A 21,700-nucleotide genomic window follows, 5' to 3' on the forward strand; every position below is an offset into this window, starting at 1 on the left:
CCCCCATCCAAAACAAATAGATAGAGAGAGAGAGGGGGGGGGGGGGGGGGGGGTGGTGAGAGAAATAGTTTCATAGTAAGATAATGAGAGAGAATGATGAGTTCACAGACAAGAGCGTCACAGAGAGAACGACAGAGAGAGTGAGAAAGAGAGAGGGGGGGGGGGGGGGGGGGGGGAGGGGGGGGAGTGAAAGGGTAATAGTAGGCCTACCGGTGGAAGATGATAATACGTGTGTGTGAGAGTAAAACAAAAAGGGGGGGGGGGGATGAGTTACAGGAATTACTAGAGGAGGATGATGTGTTTGAGAAAGAGAGATGACTGAAGACGATGATGAGAGAGAGGTGGGGAGGGGAGGAGGGGTGGGGAGGGGAGGAGGATAGGAAACGCGTGAGGGCCGACGCGACGTGGCCTCTCGCCCGAAAATATGCTATCCCGATCCGAAATGTCGTGAGCGAGCGAAACAATAGTATGGATGAATTAAGTCATCAATATACACTAGATTATAACAAAAATTATATTCGGTCATCTCGTTGCCAAAAATCATCCAGATGTATCAATTTTGCAAGAAGTGAAGCGAACGATAAGAAAGGTCTCTTTGTTGTGGTATAAATTTCATTTCGATAAAAAAAATTAAAAAAGGTAAGGATTTGGGCGCCATGCTCCGAATCATGACGACAACCGGTCAGCCAGGTGCCCGAATATCGTCATATCATCTATTCATGGACTGAAACTATCCCGTTTTTTAAATTTTCGAGCATCGAAGCGAGTGAAGAAAAAGACATAGGCCTATACAAAGTATTTATAAAATGTTATTTCTTCAGCAAAATAGCCAAAGTGATATATTTTGAGGCACTGTCGGTTTCTTTAAATGTCCGAGGTTTACAGACCTTTAAATTGCTCTTTTTAAACGTTTGACCTCGTATCTCAGCCCAGTAAAACGTGAGGTCAATTTCTGCAGTCTGGACCCCGTCTTATAAAGAGGCGGTTGATCCAAATCAATCGCAAGTTTGCAATCTCCTATATATTTGCGATTGATATCAACTCAGGGCCCTGGATGCGTCTTATTTGTGGTTGGCAACAGATGGCGCTATTACCAAAGTAGTCATATGAGCAGTTGAGTTGGCAGAAAGGGGCGGAACTAACTTTCTGAACACGATATAATCTCTAATCACCTCTTCTTCCAGTCATAGACAATCGACCACCCTGTCAAAATTCCACCATCCACCCCTCACCTTGACGTCATAATGTACTGTACTTAGGAGCACTCTTATCCCTCACCCCATCTCTCTCTCTCCCCTTCTCTTTCTCTTTCTCCTCTCTTTCTCTCTTCTCTCTGTTTCTTCCTGGAGAGTCTAAAAGTGAAAATTAAAATAATTTACGCATCACGTGTACGCAACATAAAAAGCAATTGCACAAAATGTTATTTGATAAGATTTATTTAATAAAATAGTTGTCTTCATCATATTTTCATTGCTGGACATTACTCTCTAAAAAACAAAAAAATAAAATAAAAGATGGAGTAAAAGAAAAAGAATGGGCAGTCACTTTCTTTTCCAGAAACCAGGCAGAAGAAAACGAAAACTAAAACAACTAATTTTAACGAAGAACCTTTATTTTACTTTCAAACATGAACAATTATTTGGCATATCGTATATGTAAGCCAAAACTTTTTAGATATTAAAAAAAGTGAATACCAAATGCCTCGATTACATTTGAAGCAAAAGAAGGGTCGCACATGTGAATTATCGTTAAGAATTTTAAAGGAATAGGCTTAATAATGATAATAATGCGGAAAATAAAATCCCCTGCAGAAACTAGTCTTATATCGGAGGAGATGAGATAATCACGAAACACTCCTTTAAAGGGCCACTGCACTACTTGTAGCTACTTGCGCCCTCTATATAACAACCAATGCCTAATCGGTGACCATTGGTCCCCCATGATCCTCTTTTTCTTATGTTAACTGAGAGCTGAGTTGATGAGATAACCACCTGTCCAGTGACCTTGCAGAGCGCTCTAATCCCTCCTGTAAACTATGGCAGATAAGCTTTAATATTTTGGCTTTGAGTTCGTTGCCATTCTTCTAGGGATATTTAAAAGTTACAGGTAATTGTTGACTGAATAGAGCAAGCTATTAAACGAATAATTTACATAATAGCTACGGAAAAAAGGTCGACATAAAGTCTACAGTTTTTGTTATAAAGTCTGTCTTGATCGAGCACTGGGGGTAGAGGGTGAAAGTTTCTTGCTGGGCGTGGCAGTGGAGAGGGATGTGGTACTTGGTGTATGGATGCAATTCGAATCTTGACCCTGCTCCTGGTGGTAGAAATACTCGGCTTTGCCAACCAGATGCCACAATGTACTCAGATTGACCTGGTTGATGGAGATGGTGAGAGGGAGAGAGACATACACAGAGAGATAAATAAAGAGAAAAAAGGGATAACAAATAGAAAAAAAGATGAGATGAGGAGAGAAGAGAGAGAGAGAGAGAGAGAGAGAAAGAAAGAAAGAAAGGGGAGGCAGAGGGTTAAGAACGATATGATATGCAAAAAAAAGAAAACAATGAAATAAAGAATTCAAATTTATGTCTTTATCTTAATATATTTGGAAAGTATTTTTTTCTTGTTCGTTATGGATATGGGAAACAAATACCACGAGTAAAATGTTTTGTGCTGAATCTATCAATTTTTTAATGTGATGTCGATTATTAGGAATATGAGTGGGCGTTGATAAGGATTGTGGTGGGGGGGGGGGGGGGAGCTGTAGGGGTGAAATACCCAATTTGCACAGAAAATTCAAATGAAAGATGTAATGACACTTTCCCTATTAAATGCCCATCCCTTGTTCAAAATTAAGTAACGACGCGCAGAAGAATCGCTCACTTTGGCGTCAAGCCTTAATTTATGTAGTAGGCTGTTTCACGACCGAGGTGAAATAGATACCCTCCCCCCCCCCCCAAAAAAAGGAAACAAAATGAGAAAAAAAAGAAGAAAGGAAAACATATAAGATTGAATTACAAATAGAAGTGTTGGTCCCCCCCCCCCCTTTTTTTTTCTTTCGAATGGTTCAACTCACCCTGAAGTAGCCGCTGAATGGATGATCAAGATCACCAATGACGTAACAAAGCAAACTAATTGAGAATACTGTTATGATACACATCATGAGGTCCATTTGACTTGACTCCGTCTATAAAATAAAATATTGAACGGGGGGAGTTGAAGATAGTAATCATAACTTACAAATAGTGATCTACAGAGCATGGATCTTAACATTATCATGATTTTAGGTGGTGGACATTCAACACATAGGGATGGTATTGCGAAGTCGACATGCGTCTGTCCCGTTTGAAGGCCTCCAAAAATGGTGGGAAACAATAATGAAAATCACCAAATTCTGAGCATGGGCTGAATTATTGCAGTGGCGTATCCCGCATAGGGTCAAATCGTGAGAGAGAGAGAGAGAGAGAGAGAGAGAGAGAGAGAGAGAGAGAGAGAGAGAGAGAGAGAGAGACAGAGAGAGAGAGAGGGTGGGTGAGGGATAAGAGTGCTCCTAAATATGACGTCAAGGCGAGGGGTGGATTGACTGGAAGAAGAGGTGATAAGAGATATATCGTGTTCAGAAGGTTCGTTCCGCCCCTCTCCGCCAATACAAATCAACTGCTCATATGACTACTTTAGTAATAGCGCCATCTGTTGCCAACCAAATGTACATGTACTGCATGTATACTAATTCATCCAGAGCTCTGAATTACAAAGAGTATAGTATAGTATTTATTTTCCGCATTTATCTTACCACAATAAGCATGACACCGAAGTAAGAGAAGAATCCCAGCACCTCTAAGAACGTCCACAGCAGAGGGTGTACCGTATAGTGCAGGGCCATGTTACGCTGTGTTGAACAGGTCGCCAACTCCTGAAGATTACTTATAATTTTCTCCTGCGAAAGGAAATATGACAATTTAACCCAATTAGATACAACACTGAATATTTTCATTTTTATTTATGTAAATGTGTGCAGGCTATAATTATTTTGCTTTTCATTTTAATGACATTATACCTTGCCTACTTTCATCAACCATGAACAAGATAACCAGTCGCATTTTTTTTAAAGTCTTGCTTAGGTGATGTAGTCATTATTCGCAAAGAAAACAAGTTAACGAGATAATATTTCTAACCTACGTTATTCTCAACATTACAACAGTTAATGAAAAATCGGTTGGATACCGGTATTACAAAATGTATAGGAGAAGCTAATTTGTGAAGTTCATGTTTTCATGCGAACAACTTTTTTTTTCTTAATGAACGAATGAAAGAGAGAGAGAGAGAGAGAGAGAGAGGGAGAGAGAATAGAGGGAGAGGGGTAAATGGGTGGGTCGGCTGGTAATGGGTGAACATGGGTAGAGACTTACGACGATGGTAGTATCACAGTGGTCTCTATCTGTGTCATCTTTCTGCAAGACATGGACGACGTCCCAGATCTGACCTGCAGAGTAGTCATGGTGGTAGTCCTTGAGCTCACACCCCGTCGACCAGTAATCTGCTGCATGATAGAAATGATCTCTGTCTTCACCAACCTGTAGATCTGGGAAGACGAGCAATTTGAATCGAGAAACAAAAATATGAATGATATCCAAGAAATCGAATTATATCATTTCATTGCTTCCTTTCATTTATTTTCATATTTCTCATGTTACATATACATTTCAAAATAAAGTACAAGTTGTTTTTTGCGTGGTAAGATAACAATCAATAATACATAATAAATAACATAAGGATAAGTGGTCAATATAGAGTACTGATTTAAATGAGAGAAATATAAAGGGACCTACATGAAAGCAAGCTTGTAAAGCTGAAGGCCCCGGTGAAATAGCTTGTGGTAAGGGATGGAGGACGGATATAAATAGTGACCAATCCAAATAAATAACAAAATAAAAAAGGGAGAGAATAAAGAAACATGCTGGGGTGGTGCTGTTTATATTGTCACTCCCTTTCTTAAAATGTAGACATAAGTATATGCCATTCTGCTACTCTGAGTTCCCGGTAGCTTTTATGATGTGGCCCGGTTACTCAGGTCAAACTGGGACCTGCACTCTATTAATTTAAATGCAAAATCACCAATTAAAATGGCCGAGGAGTGATCACTTTTTCACGTCTCCAGATTGATGTTTTTAACATGCTAGAATATACCTTTATAGCTTTGAATCCAGCAGGTCGAAAGTTTTCATCTACCATTTCGAAGGGGGAAAAGGTGATCAACATTTGTGTTGCCTTACGGTTAGTGTTCTTAACAAATCAAGGGCTATTCATTGTATCTTCTTTAAGTGCACGAAAAAAATCACATAACATTTTTGTGATAACATCACCGACCTGACACATTATGTTAGCTTTTGATTAATATTCCTTTTATAAACTAAATATAAATAGGTACGTGGCAGATTACGAAAGTGCTTTGCTGGGTTAATGTAAAATGACCAACTGCCAGTCTTTGGGAAATATTAGTATCCAGAACAAAAATGTTAAAGAAAAAAAAATAGATTAACTTTGCTTACTTTGAGTCTATCTTCTGTTGTCAGTGACGTCATCCTTGACGTCATTGCGAGAATCTGATCGAGGAATCCTACTTCGGTGGAGACTGTGGTTGTGATACCGCGTTGCTTGTCCAATACGGATTGAAAAGTAAAACCGAATGTGACTCTTTATTTAAAGAGCGAGAAAGAAAAGAAAATAAATAAATATATAACAATCCATAGGAATACTATAGTAATAATTTCTCATGAAAACTCGATTTCCAAACACACAAGAACACCGACTAATTGCCAGCTCATTATATCTCATTCCTCTAAATTATAATTTTCAATAGGAACAACAAAACAAAACAAAATCAGTCGGACGATATTATATTTCTTGCCTAAGAAGGTTTAGGTGAAATGAGAACCTATCAAATATAAACTTTGCTCACATCTGGTTTTGAAGGGAGCTCTTTTATTATTCTCAATCCATTCAGAATTTAAAAAAACAATAAACATATCTGGAAAGGTTTTAAGATTCTACATCGGACATGTAGGCTTACTGTGAAAGAATGTTCGTCTTTGATCAGACACATCTACTTTAAATACTTTATGATACACTTTATATAATAATGTAAAAACTTACGCATATACAAGCCCAGCTGGTGCCATGAAGCAGGCTGGAAAATAAGAAAGGTGAGTCATCAGCCATCATATTTAATTTCATTTCGGATGTTAGTACCTCGGCTTAATTAAGCTTACGTATTATCATTATCAATAACGCTTGTCAGAAATCTATAACAATTTTGTTCTCAGCCAATCAAATACAAGGATTTTTGTAGCTTATAACAGTTTTTGTAACGTTTCATTGTTAATATTAAGTTTTATGAAACATGACCAAGGTATACATTGTATACCTGGCTCAAGCGTGGCAAAAGTAGATTTATGTCTTGTCAAAGGACGTTAGTGCTGCGATATGGATCCGAACCCGATTCACAGTACTTTTACCAACTGGCGCTGATTTAAACAAGTTGTAACCAATATTTTTTTTGGCCAGACCTCTCTGATATCAATTTCACTTCAGCACTTGCGGATTTAGGGGATGGGATTAGAGATGGGGTACAGCCGACATGTATCCACACCCTTCTAATACCTACGTGGCATACCTTTAGTACACAAGCCCTTCCCAAATTATTGACCGACAATGGGATAAGTTTGTTTTTCTTGCTAGCTTGCTTGTTAGAATATTTTGAATTTTGGAATTGTACCGCACTTCAGGCGCGTACACAGGATTTTTTCAAGGGGGGGGGGGGGGGGGGGGTTTAACATTTATAAATCGGGCCGAAAATTTCGCAACGACTCAGCCAGCCGCTGAATAAGCGAGGGGGGGGGGGGAGGGTAAGGTCAGCTTTTTTAGGTCAGCCATGGGAATATTTTTTACTTAAAATCCAAGGGGGGGGGGTTTAGGGGGTTATGGGGGGGGGGGGGGGTTTAACCCCCCAAACACCCCCCCCCCCCCCCCCCCCCCCCCCCCCTGTGTACGCGCCTGCCGCACTTTATAACAAAAGAAATTCCTGGATCCGTCTCTGACTTACCCACACCATCATTGATATTGGGTAGACCATTGGGCCAGAAGGCGGCTATCAGAGGGGCTCTAAGTAGGAGTAGACATGGGCCGATAGATAGAGAGATGATGGCTGGCAAGGTGATGAGAAACAAAGACAGGGGTCTGTTGTAGTGTCGTCTTAGTGCCTCCATCGATTTGATTTCTCCGGAGGTTAAAACTGTCAGGAGAAAAAGCGAGTGTTTCGATAACGAATATAAGTATCAAAATCGAATAACCTTACAAGATTTTCTTTTTTACAGAAAGAGAAAGGGAAGAAGAAGAGAATGATGATGATGATGATGATAATGATGATGATGATGATGATGACAAGAATATTGCTTCTACTGATACTGCTACTACTGGTAATGATATTAGTAATAAAAATAAGAAGAATATTTTGATGATCAAGAAGAAGAAGAAGCAGCAAAAGAAGAAAGACAAAACTAAGGAGATGATGACGGTGGAGGTGATGATGAGGATGAAAAAGAAGAAGGAGAAGCAAAATAGAAGAAGGAGATGGTGTAGAAAGAAGAAGAAAAGAAGTTGAAAAAAAGGAAAAAGAAAATTAATTTAAAAAAATGGAAGAAGACAATGTATACAAAAAATGTCGGACACTGGTGGCATAGTTTTTCCTATTCATACATGTATTTGTGTTTTCACACCAATTACGATTATTACAATTCATTATCAAAGTTAATATGGATGAATATGCAACGTAGAGACTTTAATGGGCACACAATTTCTGCCAACCTAATATCTATATGCACATCTCTTCAATGTGATATCGGATTTACAGGTGTAGAAATTCGTCCTTTGTGTATTGCGTGGGATGCCATGGTTGCGACATACTTCTTTTAGTTATATAGTTTACAAACATCCTAGGCATATGAATTAAAGTGTTTACAGGCTTTGTTGATTCTCCAGTTACTACATATATTTAAATGTTTAATATAAGCTAATCAAGAAGCTTTACTCTTCAGACTGTTACAATCGTCCACAAATTGTTTGAATGTATAGCAGAATACATATGACGGACCTTACATGCCATTATTTGTACAACTTAACAACTATAAAGCCATCGAATGGATGTATAGTTGTTAAGTGTTACGAGTAATGGCCTGTAAGGCCCGTCATTAATTCCTGGCGAATACAATATATCGTTGAAAAAGAGGTCATTCATGCTGGGCAGCCATTTTTAATCGTGAGGTCATCATGGATATTATAACGTTGGTAAATTCTGCCCCAAGAAATGAAGAACAGCATGAATATTCTGCCATATTATGTCTTAGTACAAATTTAACGTGAAATATAGATAATATTAAAATGAAATAAGATTAAACCGCATGTTAAGTACAATAATATAATTATACTGATTATCGAAAGCTTATACTTTCACATGTTTCATGTCTTGCACAACTGATTTTGTTTCCTACGTTCTGTATAGCTACCACTGCACTGAATATTTGGCATCGGAACAAAGTCGCAGACACGGGATCGATAAGAACATGAAACTTAACAATTTCTGGTATCAATCTCCATGTTCTCGATGAAGATCATTATTGTTATTATTATTCATTATTATAATTATCATTATTATTATCATCATCATTATTATTATCATTTTTATTCTGATAATTATTTGTTGTAATAATTACTATTATTGTTATTGTTATTCTTCTTCTTCGTCTTCCAATTCTTCTTCTTCTTCTCCTTATCAATATTATTGTTATTATAATTATCATAATCATATTATTATTATAACTTTCATTATTATCTTATAATGATCAATATACTCACATTCCTCTGATTGCTCGCCGCATTGAGATTCGGTCATAGACCCAAGTAGAATAACCTCAACTTTGTCAGCAGTTTTGCTTCGGAATTGTGGCCTTTTTGCTCTCCTCTTCCAACACGTTGTAAACATGAGTATCATCATCCCTTAAACACGATTAACAGAATAAAGTAGTGCGTTACATTTCTTTGATGGAAGAAATCTCAGGATGATGCATTACAATGAGGCGTAGGGATATTGATCATTGTGCAATTTCAAAATGAATATATACAAACAATTGAAGTAACGAATGAATAATGAATATAACATTCAAAAGGTCGGAACTGGTTTCAAAGTTTAGCATGACTACCCCATCCTCGGGTTAAATTGCAGTGCAATTCTACCTCTCTTTACCAGGTTACGGAGACTAATTGTTTATCAAATCATCACGAAGAATTAATGTTAGGAAGTGTCAAGAATACAGTCAAGAGTACAATCAATACAGCTGTCATGAAACTAAATTTAATTTTCTCCAACCATGCAGGTCCTGCTCCTTCACCCCGCCCATTCTCCTTTACGTTATCCTGGTACCATCATTACCACCACTGTACTTCTACCACTACTACCAGTACTACTACTACTACTACTACTACTACAACTACAACTACAACAACTACTACTACTACAACAACTACTTTTACTACTACTACTACTACTACTAATTCATTTTCACTCTTATTCTTTACTTATTTTCTGTTAATATGTCGATGATGTTTATATTTCTCGAGTAGTTTGTATCTTCATATATATATATATATATATATATATATATATATATATATATATAACTATATATATATATATATATATGTTGCATTTGTTTACAGGGCTCCCTGGAACACAGTTCTTTGATTACTGACGGGGCTACCCTGTTTAAATAAAACGGAATAAATATACAAATAAACTACTACTACTACTACACATAATAACAGTTAAGGTGATGATAATAATAATTATAAATTAATGAAGATGATAATAATGATAATGATAATAACAACAACTACAACAATAATAATCATTATAACAATAATACAAACACAAATAAAAATAATAACAATAACATGACCATGATGATGATGATAATGATAATGATGATGATCATGATGGTTGTTATTTTTATTATGATTGTTATCATTATTATTATTATTGACAGTAGTAGTAGTAGTAGTAGTAGTAGTAGTAGTAGTAGAATAGTAGTGTGTCATTGTTGTTATTATTATTTTGTAATCATCATCATTATCAATATTATAATAATTATAATAATGCCCCCATAATTAATATTAAGCTTCTGAAGAAAATATTTACCAAATAATAACAAGCCGATCAATGCGAAGGGAGGAACCATCATTTCAGTGAGAGTCACACCATCCTGAGATGACATCCCTGGTGAAAGTTCGGGCTCCGACTCCGGCTCTGGCTCGGCCTCGGGCGTGGTTTCTGGTTCGGGCTCCGGTCCCATGTTTTAAAATATGGTAGAAAATTTCTCTCAAAACGAAATTGCAGCGGCTCAGTGAAGATATTTTTCCTGTAATGGAACTCGTGATTTATTCTGTTGAAGTCGTTGAAAGGATTCCTATCGGGAAAAATCACATTCAGAATCTAATTAAATATTTAATTAAACATGTATAACCTCTAAAAAAAAACAATGGCTTAAAGGTACTATGTCCCTTTTGCAGCCAACCTCAAAGTCTGTAGAACTTTGCAGGAATTATAAATATGTCATGTATGTCCTATCTGTGAAATTTAAATGTTAGCAGTGTCATCATATTCAAATTATGCAAGGAAACCCGTTTACTTGCTAGACTTCACTGTCAGACACTACTGAGTGACTGACTGGCTTTTTCCTTCTTTGGTAATAACATACATGAACAGAGTTGTAAAGGATACATGAGCATTTGTCTACATCAATAACCCACTTCTTGTGATGGCCAAGATTAAACTGATTGAATCTTTGCGCAGCATAAAACGTATGACCATTCGGTACAATTGTCTGAAAATCAAGACTATTACTTTTGGGCTCTATAGCCCTAAAGTCGATTTGACAACTAATAGTCGTAATTTTCCCACTTGTACAGTACTGAATAGTAAGACAGCTTAGTGTGCTTTTAAAAGAAAATAGAAAGGCGTGAAGAAGGGGAAGAAGAAGAAGAGAGAGAGGGGGTAACTATTAGTATTACGAGGGGAAAATAGAGAGGGGAAAGAGAGAGAAAGAAATAGAGAAAGATTAGATAGATTGTATTAGGAGAGAGAGAGAGAGAGAGAGAGAGAGAGAGGGGGGGGGGGGTAGGGGGTAGGCTATACATCGCCGAGGAGAGAGGGGGATGTAAGGAAGAAGGAAAAGCAGAAACCTGCAGTATTATGTACGAATGCATGCTATATGTCCTAACAAGCAACCCTCTTTTCAAATGAAGAAAAAGAAACCACACACACAGAGGAACGCAATACCATTCAAAGTTTTAAATTCAAAATGAATGCATTAATTAGAGATAATCACTGGTCATAGTCTACATAGCAATGTTCAATATTCAATCTATGGACATACAATATTTGCTAAATTCGATGTCGGACCCCATGGAAGAACAGGCGTATTTTGTTAATACGCCTGAAATGGGCTATCCGCCGTATATCTCATTTATGTATGTATTTGTATGTTGTGATGATTTTATACGGAAATAAAAACAAACAAACAAACAAACATGTTGGGATGGAAGATTCTTTGAGGACAATTAGACCTGTGGAAGAAGAACAAGAAATCAGAGCAGTCTATACAAACGTATCTAAAATTCAAATGTGATAGCGCCTTCCAACAGTAGTATCATGACCGAATAATATTGTTCATTCTAACATTATAACCCGCAGGCCTAATCTGAAATATATCTGGTATACAGAAGAGAATTACCAAAACGGATACAAGCGATTATGAGTCAATTATTAAAGCCTATTAAAATGACCTACATAATAATGAACTCTAATTGTCCAATCAATCGTCAAGACGATTCTGTACATCAGGCAGAGTGAGTGACCTATATTACTCCGTGATTGGTTGTTAAAACTGTCAAAATAAGCAAGGGCGGATCCAGGATTTTGTAAAAGAATCCAAACGCCACTCCAGCGTTGAGATAATGTGTAAACAGCAAACTTCCTTGAATATGGTTGCTTGTCAACGTTAATAGGAGGTGCCACAAAAGAGCAACAGAGGAGTCTGAGCCAAAAACTGACAGTCATAATTAGTGAATTGATGATGATAAAGTGAGCAAGAGGCCCAGCTGTCACCGTCATTATTGTCGAGTGAAAGTTGATATTGAAAAGTGGTTAGCGTGAAGTATGAGTTCTGTATTCACACATCGCTAGGCAACGAAAAAACGCAAAAAAATATTCCTAGAAAAATATTTTGTCATGCAGTGTGTGTAGCCTGAATCACTGTTCTATATGCCATATTTGTTTTGATAATACAAATAATAAATTATATTTCTAAATAATAGAAGCGTTTTAAATCAATTTGCCAAAACAATCAAATGTATCTTAAAGTATAAAGGATATTAACGACTTATAAATCAAATTTAAACAGGAAAAAGTAAGCAATGTCAGGAACAAAACAAATTAGTAATATGCAATGAGAAAGAAAATGAATTGTAATACATACTAAAACTATAATATAAAGACAAAAACGTAATGAAAGAAATCGATGAGGCATAGATAAGTTAACAATATAATATGAATCACATAATATGAAGTTGTCTTCAAGGTAATTACACAGAACAATTTATCAGAGAACAGTGTAGTTCTCATTTCATCGAATTCAGGAAATAATAATTTTGTTTCATGTATTTTTAGTTTTTAGTAAATTACAGTAAATTGAATCAAGGTCACATCAGGCTTACTTTTTTCCGACATGATCGTAACATTAAATACTCCAACAATATCCACCATGGGAGATGGGAGAGTGGGGGGAAAATGTCCTGCCCCCTTTTGGCAAAGATATGTTCAGGAAAACCTCATAAACAAAACAACCTTGTCCCTGTTGCATTTAACTTTTTATCAATAACAAGTTACAATAACTGTTATTAGCTACTGAAATCGTGACATTTGATTGGCTGAGAGCAAATTTGTCATAGAAATGTAGTATTTCTCTCCCCTTTCCTTTTCTTCTCTGCAAGTCACTCTTTTTTTAATTATTATTTGTATTGTTGTATCTAAGTTGAGGGCTGCGGGCAGGTCAAGCTACTATGCTTATTTCTGTAGCCCTCCTGCATCTAATGTATGTTAATTATGCATTCAATACATTTGTTTAAATTCAATTTAATTGTTTAATATCGTTTATTATCTGTATAAAATTATATACACTTGAAATATTGTATCAAGCCATATTATGTTCATGAAAATGTATGATGAAAAAAAGGAAAAAAGATGCAGAAACCAATAAATCAAATCAAATCAAATCAAATCAAATCAAATCAAATCAATTTGTCACTGATAACAAGTTTATGAAACAGGGCCCAGTGATTGTTTAAAATAGTCGTTATGTGAAGGGAAAATTCATTGGCGATGCGCTCAAAGACATCGTTGACGAAGCTGTTCATGATGGACATGGCAAGGGACACCGCAAGTTGGTCAACGAAAGTAAACGTTTCCTTTACCGGGGGTAATAATCCAGGGGTGATTTTCAGGGGATACGGCCCTTCCTCTGTGGCCCCTGTCTCGGGGACGCTGTAGAGGCCTATAATTCGTAGGGGCCGGCTTAGTATGTCTCGGCCTGTAAATATTACACGAGCTTCTTTATCATAATACTATTTAACCCTTGTATCACCTCTTGAGTTCGGCGCAAATATAGACCTTACGGGTGAATAGTTAAACTTTAGCTTCTTGAATATAACAACAAATATTTGTAAAGCACTTCCAGATCTATTTAAGCATAGCTGATACTGACATTATCAAATCTCCAGTGATTTTATAAAAATCTCCATTGAATCATTTCTGATCAATGGATTTGGAGAGGAAAACGGATTACTCTGACCTACTGTACATTATCCTTTCAGAAGTTCATCAATGTAGTAAAACACCAATTTGATATAGTAACAAAGAAAATCTTTTTTCGACAAAATCTATATAAGCTTGATTGACCAAAACTTACCGATTTTTAAAGAATATTAACAGTATTCCTTTCCCGATTGTTCTTGAAAACAGACAAAACATATAAAAATTGCGAACATACTGTATACAAAACCACAAAGCACCCAAAGATCTTGCGTTGTGGATCATGAAAACATGCTCTGTATCTAGATGGTTTAGCATAGCACTTATAACAGCTTACCCAGTATAATAAGTCAGCTATCACGAACAAAATCAGATCCTTGTAGTTGCGAGCTTCAACCGTTTCTATTTAAAAGGGAAATTTCAGTAAATGTTTGTAATCCTAGCTGTAATATGAGACACTCTCGTGTACTGTACGTCACCGCTACTGTATTGTACTGACTTTGGAATAACCACTCTGTGGAATAAGTAAGGGTGGTCTAGCTCGGTCGGCGCAGTCATGGCTCACGCGGATGTATAGAACGGTTGCGTGCAATTAATGTTGATGATAAATAATTCTCTAATAAAGGGCGCCTATTTTGTCCTATACACGAGACAACTTTTCCTGATATTACGTCATGTATCATTTTGAAACAAAAGAACACTTTATGAAAGAAAGAATCATACACTACCGGGTCTTTTATAATTAGATGTTTCAAACTTTCTTTTATGACTTCCAAATCTTCTTTTTTATTCCGTTCTTTTTTACTGAAACGTTTGCGCATTATTTTCTTCTTGCAATGTTCATCATTTTATCTTGTTCTGCATTAGATTGCTTTACCCCCTTCTTAATTAATGCGAATGTAAGAATACCAAGAACTATATGAAGAGGAGGAGGAGAGAGAGAGAGAGAGCGAGGTAGAGTGGGCGGGGGTAGTCTATAAATGGCCGAGGAGTGACTATTTCTTTTCTCAAAATGCCAAATTATTACTTTCAACATGCTACAAAGGTTCGAAATGTTTATAAAAATTGACAACAAATAGTAAATCCTCAGCTTTTTTTCTCCCTATAGGACAGAGGAACTGCATAGCTTTCTTGGGTTTTTGTGACGTCGATGAAACCATGATGAAACCAGTAAAAAAAAAAGTGTCAAATGCTACTGATTAATGCAAAGATTGACGTTACGAGGGAAGTACAGGGGCTGTGATTCAGTGTATGCTTACTCCTAAATACTGCTTATATAATAGCGTCGATTCCTCTGTTTTAGAGTACTCGCGGGCACTATAGATTACGTTCTGGCATGACACATTACTATTAGGCCAAGGTCTACGCCCCGTGGTTAACAACCACGTCAGCTTCTATCCCACGTAAGGATGTCCCTAATCATGGTTCACAATAAACAGACAAATTAACTAAACAGTAGTTCAACATGCGAATATGGATGAAGGAAACGTAAGATGACAAGGCACGCAACTGACATCGATTGCAGTAATTCAAGATATTGTTTTCCAAGGCAGAAAGTTTTAGGCTGAGCCAACATCTTACCAGAGATAGAAAGCATACAAATATAGTGTATTATAACAGACTAGAATATATATAATAATGAAAACACGGGCCCTGGCTACAATAACAAGTAAAACTAAATAAGAAATGCTCACTAAAACTATAAATGGGCTTTAAAATAACTCTTTCTGATTATTCATATTGGCTGCATATTATGTAATACATAAACGAACTGTTAATGGAATTGATCTTTTCTCGTAAAACTATATGTACGTTTTAGAAAAGAAATAAATGAACTAAACTGAATCAAAATCGGTAATGTTTAGAACATGGGAGAAGGGAACGAAGACCCAAACCATTGTGTTTCTATCATCGGAAAACAAACAAGCAAACAAAATGATGGAGGAAGCGTCAGTTTTTTTGTTGTTGAAAAAAAAACAAATGTTTATTCTTAACACATTACAAAAGACGTGAGGAGATTATTACTTTGTTAGGTAATGAAATTGAAAGACAATGGAGCAACGTTTCAAAAGGTGCAAATCACATGACTAATATCTTAAGCTGTAAACTCTGTATTGAACATTAATATCATATGCATCTTAAAACTAAGGCGCCTCAAAAGATAATACAGTAAATTTTCATTCTTGAAGGCATTCAAACAGTCCAGTCCGAGTAACAAAATACTAGTATAAACATGAAGAAAATCATTTGGACGTACCATTGCCATTCTTGTAATTTAGCGTTTACTCTTTAACCTGCGTCAAAAAGTGCATTGGACAAATTTCCCCTTTCTTTGAAAAATCATTGCATGATTACTCACGTAAAAAAGCTAATATAAATAGTTATGGTTTCCGCTAATTTTCATTTATTTCATTTGATTTCGACGAACGAACTTTTCAGAAATATTACCACGACACTTGCATAAATAAACTCACAACGAACACATAACTAGAAAGTATTCTAAATACCATGGTCCGTATTATAGTCAATTTAAACAAGGTCTAGTATAGTGCAAGTTTACTTTCCATTCTCTTCAACATGCTTTTATCCCTCATGATGGTTTTCACAGAAATTTGAAGAATACGGCACTTTGGGGGTAAATTATTTCAAATATACATATAAATAATGTTAATGCCTATGTCATGATGATTTCATGAGCTACAAGACAGCAATACAAGACATTCATACAAATGCGTTTGTGGATGTGTAGGTGTGGGTGAGTTGAACCTCCTATAGCACCGTGGGAACTGCATCTTTATAAAACAATAAATGTGATGTGACGGTGAGAGACAAACCAAATCAATTAACGTCAATACAAAAATATTGGCACGTGAATAAATACCGTTCTTGTGGGCCAATACTTTGAACTCGGGTTAAAATTGACAAAGTAAGAAAAGGAGAGTAAAAGCGGATATAATTTAATAAATGAATACAATTAGAAGATAAGTAGAAATCAACATGAATAAATAAATAAGATAAAATCATCCAAATTACCGATGAACATTTTTTATTTCCATACAAATGGAAAACATTAAAAAATTGTCTTAATTCATTTAAACTGATAGCAATTCCAATCATTCATCTACGACTTAGGATATTTCAGAAAGTATTCTATGAATATACTTCAAAATCAAACGTCCAGTACTATTTCTTTAATTTGTTAGTTACATTTGTCAAATAATCTTAACATTTCAAAATTGTTTCAAATCTCTCGTGTAGATTAAAGATGCAGACATTAAATCTAACAAAGGTGTTAGATACATGATCTACAGATCTAACCCTCCTTTCATATTCAACCCGAGTTCCGAATACGGCTATCGTGCAAATTTTGTTATTAACCAAACCTCCGTGTGATTTTGTGTGTTTGTGTAATTTGTGAACTCTTCAATATCGTGATAATGTGTGGTGGTCAAACAAATGAAATATGCAAAACACAAAATAATACATGGAACAGAGATACGAAATAAAACCGGGTTACGTTATAGATATTGAAAATTACACATGTCCTGAGAGAAAAAAAATGACATAATTATAGCTCTGTCGTAACTGTTCAAAATGTGCTGTCCGATTCCTGAATAATGTCTAGGACTCTGGGCCCCATCACACTTCTTAATCTTGATGTAATAGTTCCTGACCTCTCATGGAAGCATTCAATTAACTCATAACATTCCATTTCGTAGTGACCCTTACACATTATCGGAATGAGTGTCCTGGAGAATATATATGTATGCATTAGTCAGCTATGACAATTCCTAGCCGGACAGCTAACATCTGGGTGATTGTCCCACCCTGGCAATTGCCTAACTTGGGTAGTAAAATTTCCGGACAACAACAAATTTGACACAATCGTCGAGAGAGAGAGAATCATTATATAGACGACTAATACCAGGACAATGGTTGTCCTTTTATGACAATACCTCATAGACATATTGTCTTTAGTCATAAACATCCTTTAAAATATAAACTAGACGATACCCCACGGAGAGACGATTACTACACGAATACCCCGGAAGATTGCAGTTACTACAAGACACTTATCTTTCCGGAACTATCACCCTTCTAGTACGATATTTCTTTAAACAAAAAATTATCACTGTGATTGGTGATTGCCCTATGATTTAATTGTACGATGTATTTGCCAAGGCTGCACATGTCCGGGAAGATAACTTCTGGGATCAGTCGACCTAAAATCTCATTCCACTTTTCACAATGACTCTTGCAATATGATGAGATTATATTAAGTATATCTACCTTCTACGTTTAAAAAAGCATCACATGCATACAAATAGATCTTTGAACTGAAGCAGACGATATCTTATGTGAAAATATTTCAATATAGCCTTAACATAAAAAAACACAAAATCATTGTATTCAGTTGCAATATCAAAATCGTAAAAGAAAAAGGCAAACATTAATATATGAGATATATAACTAAATAACTGATTGCTATCGACAGACAAAAAAAAATATTTATACATGTTGATAATCAGTTTGCAGATCTAAACATTGTAGGAAAAAAACCTTTAAACTTCAAACTACTTGCACAGTGGTAGAAACACATTAAATGGAAGCTCATTGATTCGCAATTACGTCAACGATTATGGAATTGTCCACATTACGTAATTTTTAAAAGTGAAAAATAAAACCGGACAATCAGTGCGTGTGTGGGATAAACTTTGTTTTCTTCTCCAGTCTTGATCAATCAGATCTGACAATTTCAAATGGGAGCAACCTATGGCGTCTCTATCCAAAAATTATCATATTGGATTAGCACCTACCCATGTCGTTTATGCACGTTATGTGAAGACTCGAGAGCAGATCACTAGACCAACGCACATCTCTTCAAACTAGTGATTTAATCACTATAATGATGTTAATAATATGAACCCTTCCCATTCATCTGCTTCATTTGATGGTGGTGATATATTTTTTGTAGCATTGTAGCAATATAGCATTGGTACATTCCAATACATCAATGTATTAATATTAATGTTAAATTATCTATTCTGGTTTCTTCTCTCGCCGCCCACAGAAATGGCAGGCTGCTATTAAGAGTACGACGATGAGAATAAATGCTAATGATCCTAGGATAGCAATGATAATTATCCAGTTTTGCTCCAGGCTTGTCTGAGGTAATGCTGACGGCGCAACGATTTCTGCAAAGGAATATGCACACAAATTAACGGTTAATATCAGTGAAACTTAACTTTCCAAAATGAAATTCCCAATCCCACATTTGCATTTTTCAAAATACACTGTACTTTATTATTATGCAGGATTTTCGTACATGGTGAGAGCAAAAATAGTCCTAACCAAATGATCAACAAAACATTCAATCCTTGAGATTATAAAGTATATTGAATGCACTTTATTACTGCGTTTCTTTCAATATAAAGTTATCGTCTCCGATATTGTCTCGAGGGCATACTCCTAGATCACTTTCTATGAGTAAAAGAAAAGATTAAACACAACATCAACCCTTTCTGTACTTAATAAATAGATTGACCATTCACAGAGGCAAAGCCTTGGTCTATACATTGAGGGTGTATAGCACTTGGGAAAGGAAGATGAGGGCACTGATTTACTTCAACAGGGCCACAAAGGGGAAGTATTATCTTCTGTCAATGTTCCCTTTCCATCTTCCATTGAAAATCCCCCTTTTTCTCAATTCTATTTCGTTAACCTCTTTTCTTCCTTCAATTGGTGGTACGTGCTCCCATGTAGCCTTAAATCTACTCCAAAAGACCTGGTTCTAGAACATGTTCTTTCTTGTGGGGGGGGGGGGACGTGTCAAGTGAGGTTGTCTTCCTAGTTATTCTCAAAATGTTAACTTACTTGTTTCGCAGTAAAGATCAATCGTATCTGACGGACACGCACACACAAAGATTGATCGTAGATTCATACATGTTCCTCCATTCTGGCAAGGGTTGGAACGACAGTGGTCGATTTCTGTCAAATTGTGAGAAGATTAAAAACATATATTTAAAATAACGAAAAAAAAACCATTCAATTGGACTGAGTTACAATGTTAATTAAGAAATGAGAAGCCATGATAATTGCAATCAGAAGATTCTCGAGTAAAGTGCTAGAAGTGCCAATAATTCCATTTTGTTACTCGTAGACAGAAAGCATACAGTGTGTGTCTAACCTTGTTTTGCATAATTATGCAGTAAATATACATATCCTTTATGACAAACAATTATAATACTTCCGGTTTATTTTGGAATCAGACGGCTTTGGCATGGGATTACCAAGAACGTAATAGCATACAAAGTCAATAATGACTAGGAATAATAACAAATTGTAAGTGATCTGACTTATTTGATGGTCGTATGCCCACAATTATACAATTTCCACACAACTGCGCCAGCAGTGTCATTTTGACAGACATGGCGCATTATAAATGTGCACTATTATTATCATTGTTTTATTTAAAAAAACATTAAAAATAGCAGTCATATTGTTAAAGCGAACTGAATAACAAATTATTCAAAAGTAAGAACGTCCATGAAAGTAAAATTTTAAATTTTGATTGGAGGTATCATGTAATGCAATCGTAACTACCTTTCTCACAGTAGAGTCCTTCATATGAAGTGGGGTCACATTGACATTCATAAGCCTCGCTTGAAATGGCAACACACGTTCCATTGTTCATGCATTGGTGACCTTGGCATACGGTATCAGCTGTATCAAGAAAGTAATGTTTTTGTAAAATAAATGAACTTGAGTTGAAAGGGAGTTTGTACCCAATATGGAATCGTAGATAATTGAATAATGATATTGTACAACGGTAATCACGTCAAATATTAATTTTGTATAACGTTTATAATTTCCTCCAAACCAACATATAAACAGAATCTCTGTACACCAAGTATTTTTACCCGTTTACATGGCTTATAAACAAATAATTTAGATGCAATACATTGTTTCCTTAACACTAATCTTCAATGTGTTCACCATTCTCTTTCTTCGAACTGCAAACTGAGTAACATGCTCATTGACAAAAAAATGTTCGTTTGTGTTAAACGGTTAAATGCTATTAGTGCTTAGATTATTCAGATTATTTATTTTATAATTGAAAAAAGGGAGCTAAATTTGAGATTATCATTCTCCTTCCTCTTTCAAACTAATGTTTATCTCTTTATCGAAGTGATTAGATTTTGTTTCGTTTGTGTACCTTGTATGAAAAACCGTTTTTACTTTTTGAAAGATGTAATTCTTACAATTTTTCAGAAAATATGAAATCAAATTGAAGTACTTACATATAGAGCATATAGACCCCGAGAATCCTTTGGGACAGACACATTCCGCGATGCCGTTCTGTTTGATACATATACCATCATTCTGACAGATTGTAGTATCAGTACATACTATAGCTGTAGGATCAGCTGTATGGGAGAAATAAACACAATTCAGAGAGGCACATTAAATGATAAGTATTTTTCAGTGACAAATTTTATTTATGAAATCAAACTCAATACAAGCAACTCTATTGATTAAAAAATGACCTAGTGATAAAAGCAAACATGGTTAAAGAAGGTGTTCTTGTGTCGAATTATTTCCGAATGAAACTGACTTCAAAGAACAAGCTCAACCATATAAAAATACTTCAGAAAATCATTGAAAAGTCTAAAGATAAATTTGTAAATTCATTTGCTTATGAGAACATTGATGATAAGTTGGAGTAGACCAACTTGCATGAATTTCTATCATAATTTTAATGTTAATATTCTGAATTAAACAG

General features: G+C 35.8%; 2 protein-coding genes across 2 annotated transcripts in view; both read right to left on the reverse strand.

Annotated features, from left to right (window-relative positions):
• Positions 1–2,010: 2,010 nt before the first annotated feature.
• Positions 2,011–14,426, reverse strand: LOC105441005. Its single transcript, XM_030999165.1, has 10 exons — positions 14,255–14,426; positions 10,249–10,516; positions 8,910–9,050; positions 7,102–7,290; positions 6,153–6,186; positions 5,549–5,693; positions 4,409–4,581; positions 3,793–3,936; positions 3,076–3,186; positions 2,011–2,373 (listed from the first exon to the last, which is right to left on the reverse strand). Exons 2-8 carry the CDS (start codon positions 10,400–10,402, stop codon positions 3,924–3,926), a joined length of 849 nt encoding a protein of 282 aa, XP_030855025.1. The 5' UTR covers positions 10,403–10,516; positions 14,255–14,426; the 3' UTR covers positions 2,011–2,373; positions 3,076–3,186; positions 3,793–3,923.
• Positions 14,427–16,949: 2,523 nt separating this feature from the next.
• LOC115929615 (neurogenic locus notch homolog protein 2-like) overlaps positions 16,950–21,700 on the reverse strand; it is a 49,459-nt gene continuing 44,708 nt past the window's right edge. The window contains exons 46-49 of the mRNA XM_030999173.1: positions 21,219–21,344; positions 20,521–20,640; positions 19,792–19,905; positions 16,950–19,112 (exon numbers count right to left, since the gene is read on the reverse strand). Of these exons, the coding sequence (XP_030855033.1) occupies positions 18,958–19,112; positions 19,792–19,905; positions 20,521–20,640; positions 21,219–21,344 (515 nt within the window). The 3' untranslated portion in view covers positions 16,950–18,957. The remainder of the gene's footprint in view (positions 19,113–19,791; positions 19,906–20,520; positions 20,641–21,218; positions 21,345–21,700) is intronic.

The sequence above is a fragment of the Strongylocentrotus purpuratus genome, unplaced genomic scaffold, assembly GCF_000002235.5.
Source record: "Strongylocentrotus purpuratus isolate Spur 01 unplaced genomic scaffold, Spur_5.0 spur5_contig_861, whole genome shotgun sequence".
In the NCBI taxonomy this organism is placed as follows: Eukaryota; Metazoa; Echinodermata; class Echinoidea; order Camarodonta; family Strongylocentrotidae; genus Strongylocentrotus; species Strongylocentrotus purpuratus.

What these genes read in the sequence shown, in the direction of transcription:
- LOC105441005 (XM_030999165.1), bottom strand. Translation starts at nt 10,402, where the DNA reads ATGGGACCGGAGCCCGAACCAGAAACCACGCCCGAGGCCGAGCCAGAG. An exon ending in CGGCGAGCAATCAGAGGAAT is followed by an intron (nt 7,291 to 8,909) that starts GTGAGTATATTG and finishes TTCTCCTGACAG; the next exon opens with TTTTAACCTCCGGAGAAATC. An exon ending in CAATATCAATGATGGTGTGG is followed by an intron (nt 6,187 to 7,101) that starts GTAAGTCAGAGA and finishes CTTATTTTCCAG; the next exon opens with CCTGCTTCATGGCACCAGCT.